Raw genomic sequence first — 17,772 nt, 5'->3', positions numbered from 1 at the left:
ATTACAAGAGTAAACAGAAGATGACTTCCAGACACTTGATGGCCCCACATTTCAAATTTCTTTTACTAATACAAATGCTCTCTTCTCAGGACAGTTGTTGGTGCAGATGAATTTTTTACTAGCAGCATACTATACAGACACACCAACGTTTTTCTTAGTACATTTTAATTAATGGAAACACAAATTACATATGAAAGACAATGAAACACAAATTACATATGAAAGACAATGAAACACAAATTACATATGAAAGACAATGAAACACAAATTACATATGAAAGACAATGAAACACAAATTACATATGAAAGACAATGAAACACAAATTACATATGAAAGACAATGAAACACAAATTTTTATTACATTACACGTCAGGAACTTAGCTGAATCACTGTATACACTTTGCCACATATTATTCAGTTTAAAATGGTGGAATGATTATCTACACAGTGTTCACTATACATTTGTAAAATAGAAATAAATAATAGTAAAAAACACAATTTAACTGAATAGTAAAAAGTTATGATCTACAAGTACATTAACACACATGGAACAACAGTAAACATATTTACATGAAATGCAAAAGGGGTGGCGCACAATCCTTACTGTGTGTCCAGCACATCCGATTCATCAGTGCACATGTCACTTGGGGATGGCAAGTCTTCCCTGGAAAAAATCGTTTACATAATAATGGAAACAAAGATACACATTAATTATTCAGAAATAAATGTGTCTACACTTACCAATATTAACAACTGATTGTACAGGCAAAACAAGGCTTCAAGATGTATGTTTGGACTAAGATAGCACAAAGAATAAATTGGAGAGGGCAAGTTAATGAATTTAAAGTGTATCAACACTATGGCTGTTAACTCAATGCCCAGGAGGATAAGGAAAATGTTGGCCATGTTCTCTTTATCAGTAGGGTCACAACCAGTACTAGAGCAGACACCAGTGAATGGAAATTATAGCTAAACAGAGAGACGAAGCAAAAGATGGAGAGTGGACTTTGTGAAGACCTGACACACAACAACATTCAAAATCATTCATCCCATGTTTTCATTGCAAAAACATCTACAATTGTGTGATGTAGACAAGTATGTTAATTGTTTAAAGAATTATAATTTACATTTGAGAATGGCTACTAAGACAAAACTACATAGTAGTGAACAATATGAAATAAAAGAATGGTTTACTCAAAACACTAACTGCACAACAGTGATCTTATACAATCTGGACAGAGAACTCTGGGCAAAGGACTTATGCACACTTGGAGATTCTTGCTGCCTGCACTGTCTGTCTTACTGTCAGTAAGGAAACAGTTTCAATCCATCTGTATGTGATTAAGGAATATTTACTTATTTCTTGCAGTAAAAGTGTAAGAAAACAGAAATTACCAGATTAGTATAAGATTAAATTACTTCATTAGAATTTGTTCACATAGCCAGAATAATTCCTTCCATAAGATAAGCCATTATTTTTACACACTCTCTCTCGTGGTATCATTCCTGAAAATGGTAGAAAAAAAATTAGTGCTCCAGAAATATTTCAAGTTCTTTGTGTTTTCACTCTGTGTATCCCACAGAAACTGACAAGCATTTGCACAAGAAACCCTGAAATCTATTATTGGTCATGTTGTACATGTATCTCTGTTGTCAAATCACGCTATTTAATGTACTGTTGAGAGAAGATATTGCTGTGTTTGCAGTAACACAAATGTAATGGCAAACTTGACAGGTCTATGTGACATGTAGTGGTAACATTAATACTGAGCACTTGTTTAGTACATTCATAATTTTTATAAGCAGAGGCAAACCTGAGCAAACAATGTCAATTAAACGTCTATTTTATTTTCAACACTTGAATTTCAAACAACACATTCTTCAAATGTTTGGCCAATAATATAAGACACAAGTGCCATGTGCAGACAAGCATTGTCCTGTTGAGAAATGGCACATGACAATGACAATTATTTTGGATGCAGGGCACTCGACATCGAGGTCAACAGCGCCCTGATAAAAAGTTAACACACTATTCCCATAAGGGGAGGGGTCGGAGGGGGAGACGAAGGCTGCCTCATGTGTGGAGTGGTTTACAATAGTTTAAAGTCCATCTCCCCTCCCCAGCACTTGAGTGATGAAGTCTAAATGACAATTCACAAAATTTCATAGCCCGTGTGTGGGCAGATTTGCAATCAAGCCGATGGTTCCCTTCATGTTAGTAAAGACACAAGTAGTGACAATATTCTGAACTGAAACTGGCACCCCTCAAACCTCACAGAATGGTGGATCCTCCTGCCAGAGGACGAAAACCTGTTTTAAAGGACTATGTCCTATGCACAGTCTGGTTAGCAGCACTTCCTTCCATAGGTGAAGTTGGCATGAAGTCTGCCAAGCCTGTCTGGTTGTCTGAGTGACTGCAGTTTATTTTCTGCCACCTCCAACCATTGTTTCTCACTGGTGCACAATTTGTCTATTGGATAATGAGACAACGACTTACAATACCACCCAAATATACTTCTGCGTTATTGCTGGGTTGTTTCCATGTCCCCCAACATATCCAGATACCAGAAAAAGGTGTTCATCTATTCGTAAAGCACCTGTAAGGATTAATGGATGAGCTGAACCAACTGGTCTACTGGATACATTTGGTGCACTGAGCGAGTCAGAACACATCACATGCCTTGTTCTTGAGGTCAGATATGTTCTATCAGTACCTTAACAAGTATGACTGCCCTCTCATTCTCATCCAGTCCAACAATGGGCCACTGTCACACTCAAATGCCCCATTAATCTGGATTCTGCACAATTCAACCAGCTGGCCCAACTTTATCAGGTGCTTATAACACTGTCTCAAATGAATATGTGGCATCTCTGTGTCCTCCACAGTGATCTTGTGACATCTGCTGCTGTTCATGCCCCTTATACACAGTGCGTTTGAAAAGGAACTCCCTAGTTTTAATGTGTCCTAGAATCTGTACATAGTGACATAAACTATTCTAGTTTGTGGTGTCTGATTCATCAATTCTCCATGTTTGGCTCCCCTGTAGTTGGCTGGTCTGCTTGACCTTGAGATGGCACCAGTGCTGTTTTTTTCCTCTGTTTCCTCAATTCAGTCCAGGCATGCGTGCAGTGCAGTGCAGAGCAGAGCAACTCAGCAAAACTTTTTTTGTCACGTTGTGGAGTATCCAATTTATTGATCCACTGAATCTCATGGCACTGTATGAAGCAGAATCAATTTTTTGTTCATCCTGCGTCATCAAGCATTGAGAGCGGAGCACGTAGTATCAAGCACCATAGAGATACTGTACACTGTACAGCAAAGCAGTATCACGAGCAACCACTGAGATGCTAGAATGAAGCTGCGCATCCTGTGCCTCTGCCCTGAAGTAGCGGCACTAGAGGCCAGGTGTCCCCCTCTGTTCAAGGTTGGATCCTGCCCACTTCCAGGAAGTTTCTGTTGGAGTAGCACTGTTGTGCTGTCTACTCACTGTGACACAGCCCATGTCAACCATTGAAGAGTGAGGAGACCTCCGTTTCCTGTGAACTGTGTCTACTTGCGAATACTATCAGAACTGTGTCAGCAAGTGTCTACGAACTTGTGTTTTCTAGTGCCTGTAGTGATACCACAATAAGGCTGTTCCGAACTTGTATTAATTTGTCTCTCAGTAATTGGAGCTCATTTAGTGCATTCTGAACTGCAAGTCCACTTATGCAGTTCCATTGCTACAGCTGAGTCTGGCGAACAAAGATATGTTTTGTTATACTCAATAAAGTAATACTTATTCAGAGTACTTCTAATTCAATGTATTTTAATAGCTACCTTACCTCAGTGTCCAAGACGTGTTTAACAGAAACAAATGATGTATTGCATATATTCATGCTATTGTTATCTCATGTTATCTCAGCTCTCTTTTTTCTTTTTTTTTTTAAAAAGGACATGTTCCACATCCTCGAGGATCTCCTCAGCACGGATCATCTATGGAACGAAAAACTAATCTAATATAATCTAACAAGTAAAGTGATGCCAAGGATGCTGCTCATGGTTAGCTCACTGGGACATACTGTGTAACTAATGCTCTCTTACAGCAGTGCTATATTTCTGTTTGTGTGTGTTGATATATTGAGAGTTCAAAGAACTCAACAAACGGTTAGTGCCAACATTCAGAGTAACCTCTTGACGCCCCCCCCCCCCCCCCCCCCCATGACATGTTAGTTGACAAATTGTCAAATCATCTTAAATCACAAGTGTATGTAGCAGCTGCTTCTTGTAAGTTATTCAGATTAAAACAGCAGCCAGGACAATTCACTTTCAGTGTTCATGAGGGGTCAAGTTACAGTGACATTACGATGAGAGATGCAATTACTCAGCACGTGAGAGTCCCATATTTGTGCTGCCATACTGAAGCATCCAAAACCTGACTTTAGTATAATATTGCCAATTGCAGAGTCACAGGACATTGTCAATAGAACTGAGCATGCATGATTTTTAAGCACCTGTAGTATCTGCTGTCAAGAGTAAAGACAGTTCAGGGGCCAACAATATCCCCCTCCCCCCAGGTCAGATTTTGGCCGATGTCTAGGTCATACGCACAATAGTCACACCATCAGGCTGCAGCACAGCCTGCACAATAACGGAAGTACTGCCCATATTGCTTTCAAACATGTGATAGGGCGCAGTGCCTGTGCTGCAAAAACAATGTGTTTCACATGTGACAAACAAGGCCACACAACACAGTTGACATGTTTAAGTATACATGGTGAACAGCAGCTTTCACATTCCATGTCAGACACTGATTCTCATGTGCATGTTGTGTCTGCTGCCTTATGGTCCACTGATTATGATGATGGCGATAATTTTAGGTGAGGGGCTTTCAGCATCATGGTCATCAGCACTCTGACGAAAAGTCAGCACACCAATCTCAATGTGTGGGGATAAAGGCTGCCCATCATGTGAAGCAGTTTACAATGCCTTAAAAGTCTGTCTCCCTTCCCCACCAATTTAGGGATGACAGTTCACAAAATATCACCACTCTTGTAACACTGGAATCAGTATCAGCGAGGATGGTGGATAGATCTCCATTGAGACACTGAGGGCTGCCCTGATATTAGTATATAAGAAACGTGTTTAAAAATAAGCTGAACCAAAAATGGCACACCACATACCTCACAGAGTGGTGGATCCTGCCACCAGAGGAGGAATCTACGTGTTAAAGAGTATGTCCAATTCGTGGCCTGGTAAGCAGAATCTTCTTCCAGGGGTGAGACTGTCATGGAAGACTGCCTAGCCTGTGTGGTCAATTTGAGTGACTGCAGTTTGTTTCTGCCACCTGCAACCATTCAGTCTCCCACTGACACACAATGTGTGTGTCAGAAGAAGAGATGATGGCATGCAATGCAATGGGACACTGATGGTCAACACTTCATGACATGCTTCCTTGGCCACTTTGTCAACCATGTCATTTCCCTATATCCCGACTTGGCCAGGTACCCAGCAAAAGATCATTTATTTACCACAGAGTTGGAGCTGCTCTAAAGAATTGTGGATGGGATGAATCAACTGGTCGACCGGATACATTTGGTGAAATGTTTTTAGTGGACTAAGTGAGTCAGTATAGATAAGAAACCTTGTATGATAGCATCTGTGAATCCGCTCCAGTGCCACCATAATGCCATATAACTCCACACAGTAATTTTTAAATTGTTCCAGAAGACGCACTTTGAGAACCCTATCAAGGAAAACAGCGGAACAACTGAGGACATTCTCTTGCTGGGATCCAACTGTATAAAGAACTATGAAATTGTGGTGTGTACTTAAAATGGAAGAAAACAAAGCTGTAAAAACGTAATCTGGAGTACTAGTTTTCTTGTACCGCATCACGCTTAAAATAAATTTGGGCTTCTAAAGACATCTAGGCGGTAACGCATTCCATCCCTGGCTGTGTATTCAGAGGTCTGATGGCTCAAGATCCTTGAGACAGACAGCAGTACATATCCTAAATGGTCACATGGAACCGATTCTGGAACAGCCGTTCAAAGTTGGGTTGGATCACTGTACTAAATGTCAATAACAGGTGATGCTGAGATTTTTCAGTGTCTGTTGAGCCAAAAGGATACCTCACTGAACCCAGAATGGTGGTTCACCGTCCTCTGCACACATACTCTGAACTGGGCTGGTCCAGTCGATATCCAAATCCCTCATGGTAGACAGCATCTAACATCCTGAGGTAGGAAATATGGGCTGATTCATTAACCACACTGCCCTAATGTAAATGTGATCAAACAGATTCCCTATAAAACTGCAGGAGGTGAGACCTGTCAGCTGCCCATGCTTTTCCACTATGGCATTTCAAAATATTCAGTGACAAAGCCCTGTGTTTGTAGGTCTTTCAGGTACAAAAACGAAGTTAATTTCTTTCCATAAAACATAAAATATTGTCTCCCACTGTTAGTACTGGTTGTTTAAAACTTCAACAAGCATGGTTAAAACTGACACATGTAGTCTTCCCTGGTGAGAACTGAAAATCATTTGTCTTGGCCCAGGTTTCCAGCCTCCTGAAAGTCAGCTGTAGCTGCCTTGTCATCACTGTAAGGTAGGACGAAGAGTAGAAGATGGCAAAGTCATCCACAAACAAAGAGCATTTGACAGTGTTCCCGACTGTGGAAGAAATGCCATTGACAGGAATGGAAAAGAATGTGACACTGAGTACACTGCCTTGGGTGACCCCATTCTCTTGGACATAGCAGTCAGGTAAAGGATCACCAGTTTGGTATCTAAACTGCCGGTCTTTGAGAAAGGATTGGATAAGAAGTGGCAGAAGACCACGTAGTCCCCACTCTGGAAGTTTGTGAAGGATGTTGTACCTGCAAGTAGTGTCATATGCTCTTTTGAGGTCAAAAATGCACAGATCAAATGATTTCTGTGTAAGGATGACTTACATAGCACTATCTCCAGTAGAATTAAGTTGTCAAGGGTGGAACGGTAGTGCCTGAAATGGCACTGGAAGCAGCTCAGGTGACCTCAGGATTTGAGGAGCCAGATGAGGTGGCAGTTGACCATGTGTTCAAGAGTCTTACCTATACAACTGGTAAGGGCTACACCCCAGTAACTGTTAGGGGTGCTACGGTCCTCACTTGGTTTCCATAATGGAACTAATAATGCCTCCTTCCAAGTCGTGGGGTACTGTCCATCAAAGCAGATCTGATTGAAACAAGACAGGAGCTGTTCTTTAGCTTCGGGGCACACATGACGGAACATGACATAATGAATCTTAATCAGGTCCTGGAGTAGCATCTCTGGCCATGGACAGAGCTGATTCCAGTTCCCACACGGAGAATGGAAAGTTGTAGGCTTCCTCATTATGTGAGAAATGGAGCTTCCTCATCTCTCCAGTTCCGTGGGACACCTGAAACACAGGAGCTTGTCTGGATGAAGCAGTGACTGTAAAAAAATGTTCAGCTAGGCATGTCCACCAAAACCCTATTTCCATAAAGGGATGTGTACTACTCTTGTCTGAAATCTGCCTTATTGATTCCCAAACTTGTGCAGTGGAAGTGGACCGATTAGATCCTGTTGTTGTTCCATCAGATTGGCAGTACACGAACTCTGAACTTACTAATCAGCAATCCAATAAGTTGTATGTTTGGTTGCGGGTGTTCACCAAGTGTTACAGATTCCACTTAGATATTGGTGCTATGGTTACACTGCTCAACTGTGATATGTATGAATGGTTAGGTAGCCTACAGCTTCAGGAACCACATAGCTCATTGTCAGCATACAATGGACAACTTATTCCAGTGATTGGAGTGTGCAGTTTGCAGCCACATTCCATGGCACTATTAAAACAGTGTTATTTCAAGTGTTGTGTTTTCGTCAGCCTACTAACAGTTTCGGCATGGGTAGCTCTGACCTTTTCAGATTCTCAGTCGTTATAAATTAAGTCATCTGGGTTTCTGGCCAATAATAATGCATTATCTGACCAGAACTGTTGTCTGTTCCATGGTAGTTTAGGCAAGGCTCAAGGGTTCAAGGCCCATGCGACAGTGAAAGACAATGCGCAGCCCAAGCTTTTTAATGCTCTTACTGTCATTATGCATTAAGGGACTGGGCTGCACAGAGTTGCAGGACAATGACATCACGAGACCAGTGTCAACCATCCAATGGGCGTCATCCCTGGTGGTCCTTACTAAACCGTAAGGCAGGTTGAGATTCTGTGCAGATTTTAAATCAACTGTCAGCCCACAAACTACTGTTGATTCTTTCCTGTAGCCCCACCCGGAGGATCTGATGGACAAATTGGATCAGGGTCATTTCTTTTCAAAAATTTGTCTTCAGGACGCCTGCCTGCAACTGCTTTTACATGAAGAGTCAAAGAAGATTTTTGTCACACATGAGATTACTCCAGCTTTGATGGTTGCCATTTGGTAGCACTTCTGCCTCAGCTATTCTCTAAGGATACCTCAAGCAACTGATGTTGAAAGTGCCTTCGTGTTATAACTATTAAGATGATACAATTGTCTCTGGTCGTATGCCAGCAGAACACTTACAAAATTTAGAGGTATTGTTTCACGTTTTGTCCAATGCAGGACTGATGTGTAACCATTTAAAATGTTCCTTTTTTTTCACTGAAATCGAGTATCTTGGCCATATGATTATATGCACATCCTCCACCCATCATCACAGTTGTACTTAGTGGCCACTTATGACTTGACTGCATGAACCAACGTGTCTGAATTAAAAGCTGTAATGAGGACGCTAACCTATCACGTCCATTTTATCCTCAATGCCACTCAGATTGCGGTGTTTCTAAATCAAATGTGCTGCAAGGGCTTTCCAGCAGCTAAAAGATGCACTACTAAGTGATCGGTGTTTGGTCCACTTTGAGCCCAGCAAGCCTGTCATTCTTGCAGCAGATGCCTCACCTTATGGCATTGGTGCAGTGCTGCCACATTCTGACACTGCATTTGATTCCTCTGAAGGCTTCTGTCCTCACACTGATTATAAAGAAATCAGGCTTTTGGAAGTTTTTCTGGTCACTTTGCATTATGTGGCACAGGAGACTGAATTTGACCTGGCGTTGCAGAATGTGCTCAAGTTTGTCTGTCATGGGTGGCTGCAGAGTCTGTAGGAGATCCTCCAACCAGTTGTTCATTGCTACTTTGCTCATCAGCTTGCCATCTCTGTACAGATGGGCTTTGTCCTGGCACACACTAAAAGTAGCAACACACTTATCTTGGTCCCTCAGTCTCTCTATCAGAAAATTCTTTGGTTGTTGCACCAAGGGTTTGAGCCCAGAGTGTGCAATGTGTGCCGAGTCTGAATCTGCTCCTCCACAGTGGCCACGTCCTGATGTAACTTTGGCAACTTCTGCACATAAGACTTTGCTGGGCCATACTGGTGATGGTGTTTCGTTGGTGGGGTGCTCAACTGCACAGTCATCAGCACCTGTACAAAGACCCAATTTTTTCACAGTCCAATCTAGCCACTGTCACAAATGATGAGGAAAACAAAAACACCTAGTCCCCAGGTAGAGAAAATCCCCAGCTCAGCCAGGAATCGTACCAGGGACCCCGAGGTAGCAATGCCAGCCACTAGACCACGAGCTGTAGATGCTATGTCATACTGGAACATACACTGCCTAGTGGTTGTCAATGCATACTGCACGTTTCCCTTGATTGTTCCAATGAAGTATAACACATCACACAGCGCAGTATCAGCTCTTACATTGATCTTCTGCATGTAAGTCTTACTTGAGGTGATAGTCTCATAATGGGCAGCAGTTCACATCTCAGGAGTTTGAACAGTTTTGTGCAGACAATGGTACTCAGTTTGTCCTACAACGATCTTTCACCCACAGTCGAATGGTGAAGCTGAATAATTTATAAGGACTGTCAAATTACAGAGGGACAAGTTGTGAGCCACTCACACATGGGACCAGGCTTTGAAACTTTTTCTGTTGTCTTACTGCTCCCTGCCCAAAGATGGAAAATTGCCAGAGGAGCTTCTGCATGGTTAATGTCACAGGACTCTGCTCCACTTGTTACTTCTGCCACAGAGACCTTATGTTCCTACTTCTGAGTCACAGCTTTGGCCTCAGCGACCAGTGTTCTTTCGCTTGTTCAGCGGGGATCGGAGATGGGAATGAGGTGTAATGTCTGAGGTGTTGTCCTGTTCCCATGTCATCTCCAGCAGCATGGTTGTCTCCACAGCAGGAGACATCCATGGACGTCAGCCTAGCTCTAACGGCAGTGTTGCAGTTTTGCTGACGACTTGTGACACAGCCGGTAAAAGGGTCGGGCCTGGCTGGATGCCACGGTGGGTGGGTGGGCGGGCAGGTGGATGGGGGGCAGAAGTCGTCTCCAGTAGCCCACCTGTTTCACAGTCTGCCTCTGCGCCTATGACCGCTAAAGTGCACCCTGTGGTTGGTTCCCTAGTAGGTATTTCCTGCTGTGCACAAGGTGGATACTGGGCAAGAAGTACCTATCACTGCAAAGTTACTGCCAAAAAAAAGCAGTATCACAAAGTGCCAATTAGATGCTAGGAAGAAGCAGTTCCGAGGTGCCACTGCTGTGCCTCTGCCCTGAAATTGCATCGCTGGAGGCCAGTTCTGTTCGAGGTCAGATCCTGCCCACTTCCAGGAACTAGGCAGAACAGAGTAATGTCGTCATGCTGCCTACTCACCGTGATACAGTTCATGTCAACTTTCAGGGAGTAAAGAGACTTCTGTCTCCTGTGAACTGTGCCTATTCACCAACGCTGTTAGAACTGTGTCAACAGGTATCTATGAACTTGTGTTTTCTGCTGACTGTAGTGAAGCCACAGTATGGCCATTCTGAACTTTCATCAATTCGCCACTCATTAATCGTGCTCATATAGTGTGTTCCGAGCCTTATGTCCATATGTGGAGTTTCATAGCTAGTTTCATAGCTACAGCCGAGCCTGGTGAGTAAAGATAAGTTTTGTTGTAATTAATCAAGTATTACTTATTTAGAGAGTTGTAGTTAACTGTTTTATTAGTAACCAGATGTTGGACACAGGTGTTAGCCTGTCTCTGTCTGAATCTCTCCCATGTTTTGAAATTTTACAATAGAATTGCAACAGCATTTTACCCTAATTTTGCAATAGTTAATTTTTTTATCTTACAGAAGCAAGGTACATCTTTTATAGAAGGCTCATGTGGGTGTAGAATCAGAAAGTATTTTCCTTCACGTTCTAGTGTCACTTCGTGGACATCTGGTTGTAATTAGGCAAGAAATGAAATTGAAGGATCTTCAGCTGGCATGCTGAGATAGCCACATTTCAGGAAGTTATCTTAATACAAAGATGCTTCTTATGCATGGAACAATAGTACAGATTGATATTGTTGTTGTTGTTGTTGTTGTGGTCTTCAGTCCTGAGACTGGTTTGATGCAGCTCTCCATGCTACTCTATCCTGTGCAAGCTTTTTCATCTCCCAGTACCTACTGCAACCTACATCCTTCTGAATCTGCTTAGTGTATTCATCTCTTGGTCTCCCTCTACGATTTTTACCCTCCACGCTGCCCTCCAATACTAAATTGGTGATCCCTTGATGCCTCAGAACATGTCCTACCAACCGATCCCTTCTTCTGGTCAAGTTGTGCCACAAACTTCTCTTCTCCCCAATCCTATTCAATACTTCCTCATTAGTTATGTGATCTACCCATCTAATCTTCAGCATTCTTCTGTAGCACCACATTTCAAAAGCTTCTATTCTCTTCTTGTCCAAACTATTTATCGTCCATGTTTCACTTCCATACATGGCTACACTCCATACGAATACTTTCAGAAATGACTTCCTGACACTTAAATCAATACTGGATGTTAACAAATTTCTCTTCTTCAGAAACGCTTTCCTTGCCATTGCCAGCCTACATTTTATATCCTCTCTACTTCGACCATCATCAGTTATTTTGCTCCCCAAATAGCAAAACTCCTTTACTACTTTAAGTGCCTCATTTCCTAATCTAATTCCCTCAGCATCACCCGACTTAATTAGACTACATTCCATTATCCTTGTTTTGCTTTTGTTGATGTTCTTCTTATATCCTCCTTTCAAGACACTGTCCATTCCATTCAACTGCTCTTCCAAGTCCTTTGCTGTCTCTGACAGAATTACAATGTCATCGGCGAACCTCAAAGTTTTTATTTCTTCTCCATGAATTTTAATACCTACTCCGAATTTTTCTTTTGTTTCCTTTACTGCTTGCTCAATATACAGATTGAACAACATTGGGGAGAGGCTACAACCCTGTCTTACTCCCTTCCCAACAACTGCTTCCCTTTCATGTCCCTCGACTCTTATAACTGCCATCTGGTTTCTGTACAAATTGTAAATAGCCTTTCGCTTCCTGTATTTTACCCCTGCCACCTTTAGAATTTGAAAGAGAGTATTCCAGTCAACATTGTCAAAAGCTTTCTCTAAGTCTACAAATGCTAGAAACGTAGGTTTGCCTTTCCTTAATCTTTCTTCTAAGATAAGTCGTAAGGTCAGTACTGCCTCACGTGTTCCAGTGTTTCTACGGAATCCAAACTGATCTTCTCCGAGGTTGGCTTCTACTAGTTTTTCCATTCGTCTGTAAAGAATTCGTGTTAGTATTTTGCAGCTGTGACTTATTAAGCTGATAGTTCGGTAATTTTCACATCTGTCAACACCTGCTTTCTTTGGGATTGGAATTATTATATTCTTCTTGAAGTCTGAGGGTATTTCGCCTGTTTCATACATCTTGCTCACCAGATGGTAGAGTTTTGTCAGGACTGGCTCTCCCACGGCCGTCAGTAGTTCCAATGGAATATTGTCTACTCCGGGGGCCTTGTTTCGACTCGGGTCTTTCAGTGCTCTGTCAAACTCTTCACGCAGTATCGTATCTCCCATTTCATCTTCATCTACATCCTCTTCCATTTCCATAATATTGTCCTCAAGTACATCGCCCTTGTATAGACCCTCTATATACTCCTTCCACCTTTCTGCTTTCCCTTCTTTGCTTAGAACTGGGTTTCCATCTGAGCTCTTGATATTCATACAAGTGTTCCTCCTTTCTCCAAAGGTCTCTTTAATTTTCCTGTAGGCGGTATCTATCTTACCCCTAGTGAGATAGGCCTCTACATCCTTACATTTGTCCTCTAGCCATCCCTGCTTAGCCATTTTGCACTTCCTGTCGATCTCATTTTTGAGACGTTTGTATTCCTTTTTGCCTGTTTCACTTACTGCATTTTTATATTTTCTCCTTGCATCAATCAAATTCAATATTTCTTCTGTTACTCAAGGATTTCTACTAGCCCTCGTATTTTTACCTACTTGATCCTCTGCTGCCTTCACTACTTCATCCCTCAAAGCTACCCATTCTTCTTCTACTGTATTTATTTCCCCCATTCCTGTCAATTGCTCCCTTATGCTCTCCCTGAATCTCTCTACAACCTCTGGTTCTTTTAGTTTATCCAGGTCCCATCTCCTTAAATTCCCACCTTTTTGCAGTTTCTTCAGTTTTAATCTACAGGTCATAACCAATAGATTGTGGTCAGAGTCCACATCTGCCCCTGGAAATGTCTTACAGTTTAAAACCTGGTTCCTAAATCTCTGTCTTACCATTATATAATCTATCTGATACCTTTTAGTATCTCCAGGGTTCTTCCATGTATACAACCTTCTTTCATGATTCTTAAACCAAGTGTTAGCTATGATTATGTTGTGCTCTGTGCAAAATTCTACCAGGCGGCTTCCTCTTTCATTTCTGTCCCCCAATCCATATTCACCTACTATGTTTCCTTCTCTCCCTTTTCCTACACTCGAATTCCAGTCACCCATGACTATTAAATTTTCGTCTCCCTTCACAATCTGAATAATTTCTTTTATTTCATCATACATTTCTTCAATTTCTTCGTCATCTGCAGAGCTAGTTGGCATATAAACTTGTACTACTGTAGTAGGTGTGGGCTTCGTATCTATCTTGGCCACAATAATGCGTTCACTATGCTGTTTGTAGTAGCTTACCCGCATTCCTATTTTCCTATTCATTATTAAACCTACGCCTGCATTACCCCTATTTGATTTTGTGTTTATAACCGTGTAGTCACCTGACCAGAAGTCTTGTTCCTCCTGCCACCGAACTTCACTAATTCCCACTATATCTAACTTCAACCTATCCATTTCCCTTTTTAAATTTTCTAACCTACCTGCCCGATTAAGGGATCTGACATTCCACGCTCCGATCCGTAGAACGCTAGTTTTCTTTCTCCTGATAACGACATCCTCTTGAGTAGTCCCCGCCCGGAGATCCGAATGGGGGACTATTTTACCTCCGGAATATTTTACCCAAGAGGACGCCATCATCATGTAATCATACAGTAAAGCTGCATGCCCTCGGGAAAAATTACGGCTGTAGTTTCCCCTTGCTTTCAGCCGTTCGCAGTACCAGCACAGCAAGGCTGTTATGGTTAGTGTTACAAGGCCAGATCAGTCAATCATCCAGACTGTTGCCCCTGCAACTACTGAAAAGGCTGCTGCCCCTCTTCAGGAACCACACGTTTGTCTGGCCTCTCAACAGATACCCCTCCGTTGTGGTTGCACCTACGGTACGGCAATCTGTATCGCTGAGGCACGCAAGCCTCCCCACCAACGGCAAGGTCCATGGTTCATGGGGGGGGAGATTGATATTAAGGAACTGTTTCCATGCAAATATTTGATTTGGTGTTTCATAAAAATTTAATCATTTATTGTAACAGGTATTTCATTTTTAAAGTTTTGTGTGTGCTTGTTTAGTAATCAGTTATATAAAAAATTCATTCCATGTCAGTAACGACATTTATTAAGCACTCTATGACCGAGCAGAAATATTGGTCTAATTGGTACTGAATGTCCATCTACTTTGGCCACACTTATATTACGGACTGCACTCCTTTACTTGGACCTTTGAGACCACCCGTGGAGATGCTATGATGTTTATATTGGCACTTTTATCATCCATATTATTTTTGGATAACTTTTGAGTCTTTTTTGAATTTATTCTTTTGCTAATTGTGTTACAGTCAGTAAGCAGTTTGTGTGACTTTTTATTTACTTGCAGATGACTGAAATATGTTTATTATAAATTCCACATTTGGGAGCCATGCAATATTAAAAGGTCCCAACTAGGTCAAATTGCTGCTGGACAAAAGCTGTAATAATCAGGTAAAATAAATGTACCTTAATGTGTAAAGTCAGATGCATTTATTTAGACTGTTAAGTGTAGTAAAATAGTCTTACCAATGACAATATTTGGATTTCATAGATACCTTCATTACCTTAAAGGAATGTCACTTTGAGGCATAGTGTTGGTGTTACGTTCAGTGTGTACACAACTGTTAACGAGTATAGCTCTTAGATTAAATAATTTTATGGAAATCAGATGGGACTTTGGCAATGCTGTGTACCATTATCTGCCTTAGCAATCAGAGCTTATATCGCCTATTCCAGAGGAGAGTGATTTTTACATACATTGAAACACCCAACAAGGACCACTTCAAGTGACAGATTAAACAACTGAAGCATGTGTTCTAAAAAAATTGTTGTGGTGATGGAGACATTAAGACAGCACTCTCCTAGCGACAGAAGCACTAATGCGTTCAAATATGATGAACAGTCTGCATATTCTGTGCATATAAGACTTGAGACCAATTTCTGACTGTCCAAGAAAAACAGAGATTCCATGATCAGGAGGGTCTTGGCTTGGAATTTATGGTAACCTTGTTAGGGTGTATGCCACTGTATCTGTCAATTTATTAGTCTGAGTGCAGACTCGTGACTAATATAAAATTGTGTGTGATGAACAAACCTTGTCCTATGCATCAACCTACAGGGACTCCATCATCAAACACATCATGCAGATCAGAATATTCAACACACCTTAAACTGGAACAACAGCTATACTTTTAGTGGTACATGGGAGCAAGCTCCTGAAATGATGACTGCAGAAAAAGTTGGCGACCTGTTGCAAATGAGGTGGCACCACAAGTGACCCTGCATCACAGATATTGACAGTTTCTGGTAGCATGAATTCACAACCAATTCAACAATCACCGGCTATTTGTTTTATAAAGCTTTCTCTCAGCAGAGCCACGACAACTAACTGTTCCTGAAAAAGATAGGTGGCAATACTTTTGACCCCTAGTTTTTACCCTAATTTTACATGGGAGAAGACTGAGAATGTTTTACACAGTTACTGACAAGGTGAAACTGACATGTTTTACACAGTTACTGACAAGGTGAAACTGACATGTTTTACACAGTTACTGACAAGGTGAAACTGACATGTTTTACACAGTTACTGACAAGGTGAAACTGACATGTTTTACAGTTACTGACAAGGTGAAACTGACAAAGGTAGTACTGTGCATAATTCTGTTATAAAATTACATTTCAATGACAAATGAAGATGGTAGGATTCAACACATGCTGCAATTCCTCTGTTCGCACAAAAATAGTTTATTCTTTTTACACTTTTTAAAAAAATACAGATATATTTAAATACACTTTTTTGTTGAGGAGCATTTAATATTTACTAATGCTAATGGCAGTTTGAAACTTTTCTTATGAAGATTCATTATGAGCTTAATGCTGCTATAGACACTGATCCAGCATGGTATGTAACAGTGGTATGGGCGTCAGGGGCGTATAACTTACAGAACTCTCACTGAAACTGTAAATTATTGTTTGGTTTTCAATGTTTTGGTGTCGAGTTGTATAGTCACAGTAGCCTCTATACGTACACTCTGAAATTTTAACTCCTAATTTTTTCTACTCATCTTATGTAAAAATAAACTGGTAGACTTTAAACAACTGAATATAATACAAAATGTCAAAATTCTTCTTCAAGCATTGGCAGCCAGTCTGTAGAAACCTTCCTTGTACTTATCTGAATAAGATACAATATATTTATGCAATGATCATTTACTGTCCTAAAAAGTTGAATTATAGTTACTGAAGCTAAAGTATTGAAATATTACACAAAATGCTTACGTTTCAAGTACAGACGTGACAGTACACAACTCTGCAGAGGTTGTCAGTGTTCCTGACCTGCAAATAAAACATACCAGCAATTTCAGAACTTCAGAAAAAAAATTATGATTGGTGTTAATAGAAATTACATTGTTTGGTATTTATTAACAACAAATGAAAAAAGATGATAATTTTTCCCAAAGTACTATTCAATGACAATAAATCTGTGTACTAACAACAATCAGTTCTTGAAAATATATAATATAACTGAATAGATAAAAAAATCTACTGATGAAGTGGCAGCAAGAGAACACACACATAAAAAGATACTGAAATTTGCAAGCTTTCAGAGCCGGTGGCTCTTCCTCTTCCTCCTCCTGGCAGAAGGGTTGACGGGGAAGAAGAGGAGTGAAGGAAAAGAACTGGTGAGCTGTAGGAAATGGGGATAGTTTGGAAAAGTTACCAAGAACCCTGGGTTAGGGGAGACTAAGCGGACAGGATGAGAAGGCTAGACTGATGGTTGGGAACTGCACCAGATGAGATGTGAAAACCTGAGAGCTTAAAAGTGCAAGGTACAGTAATAGGCAAGACAGAAATTACTGATTAAACATTGTACAGGGGTTAATAAGAGTGGAAAGCCAAGTGCATTGCATGTGGTAGAGGTGGGGAAAAATAGAGGTGTGAGAAAAGATATAGAAATCTAAATGGGAGTGAAGAATGAAATAGTTATGGAGATGAAATGCTGAGACTGAAGAAATAGACATACATTATGGCTAGAACCAA

The 17,772-nt window shown here is 41.1% G+C and overlaps 1 protein-coding gene across 2 annotated transcripts in view; it reads right to left on the bottom strand.

Annotated features, from left to right (window-relative positions):
• Positions 1–313: 313 nt before the first annotated feature.
• Positions 314–17,772, bottom strand: part of LOC124789701 (abasic site processing protein HMCES-like) — a 101,315-nt gene continuing 83,856 nt past the window's right edge. Inside the window, exons 8-9 of one of the 2 annotated variants that reach the window (XM_047257152.1) lie at positions 17,011–17,067; positions 314–665 (exon numbers count right to left, since the gene is read on the bottom strand). In XM_047257152.1, coding sequence (XP_047113108.1) covers positions 602–665; positions 17,011–17,067 — 121 coding nt within the window. In that variant the 3' untranslated portion in view covers positions 314–601. Of the gene's footprint in view, positions 666–16,500; positions 16,907–17,010; positions 17,068–17,772 lie in introns of those variants that run through there. The other variant, XM_047257153.1, reaches the window with a different exon arrangement.

This window comes from Schistocerca piceifrons, chromosome 3, assembly GCF_021461385.2.
Source record: "Schistocerca piceifrons isolate TAMUIC-IGC-003096 chromosome 3, iqSchPice1.1, whole genome shotgun sequence".
Taxonomy (NCBI): domain Eukaryota; kingdom Metazoa; phylum Arthropoda; class Insecta; order Orthoptera; family Acrididae; genus Schistocerca; species Schistocerca piceifrons.
The sequence above is the reverse complement of the archived record's forward strand: the minus strand, read 5'-3'. Positions and strand labels throughout refer to the sequence as shown.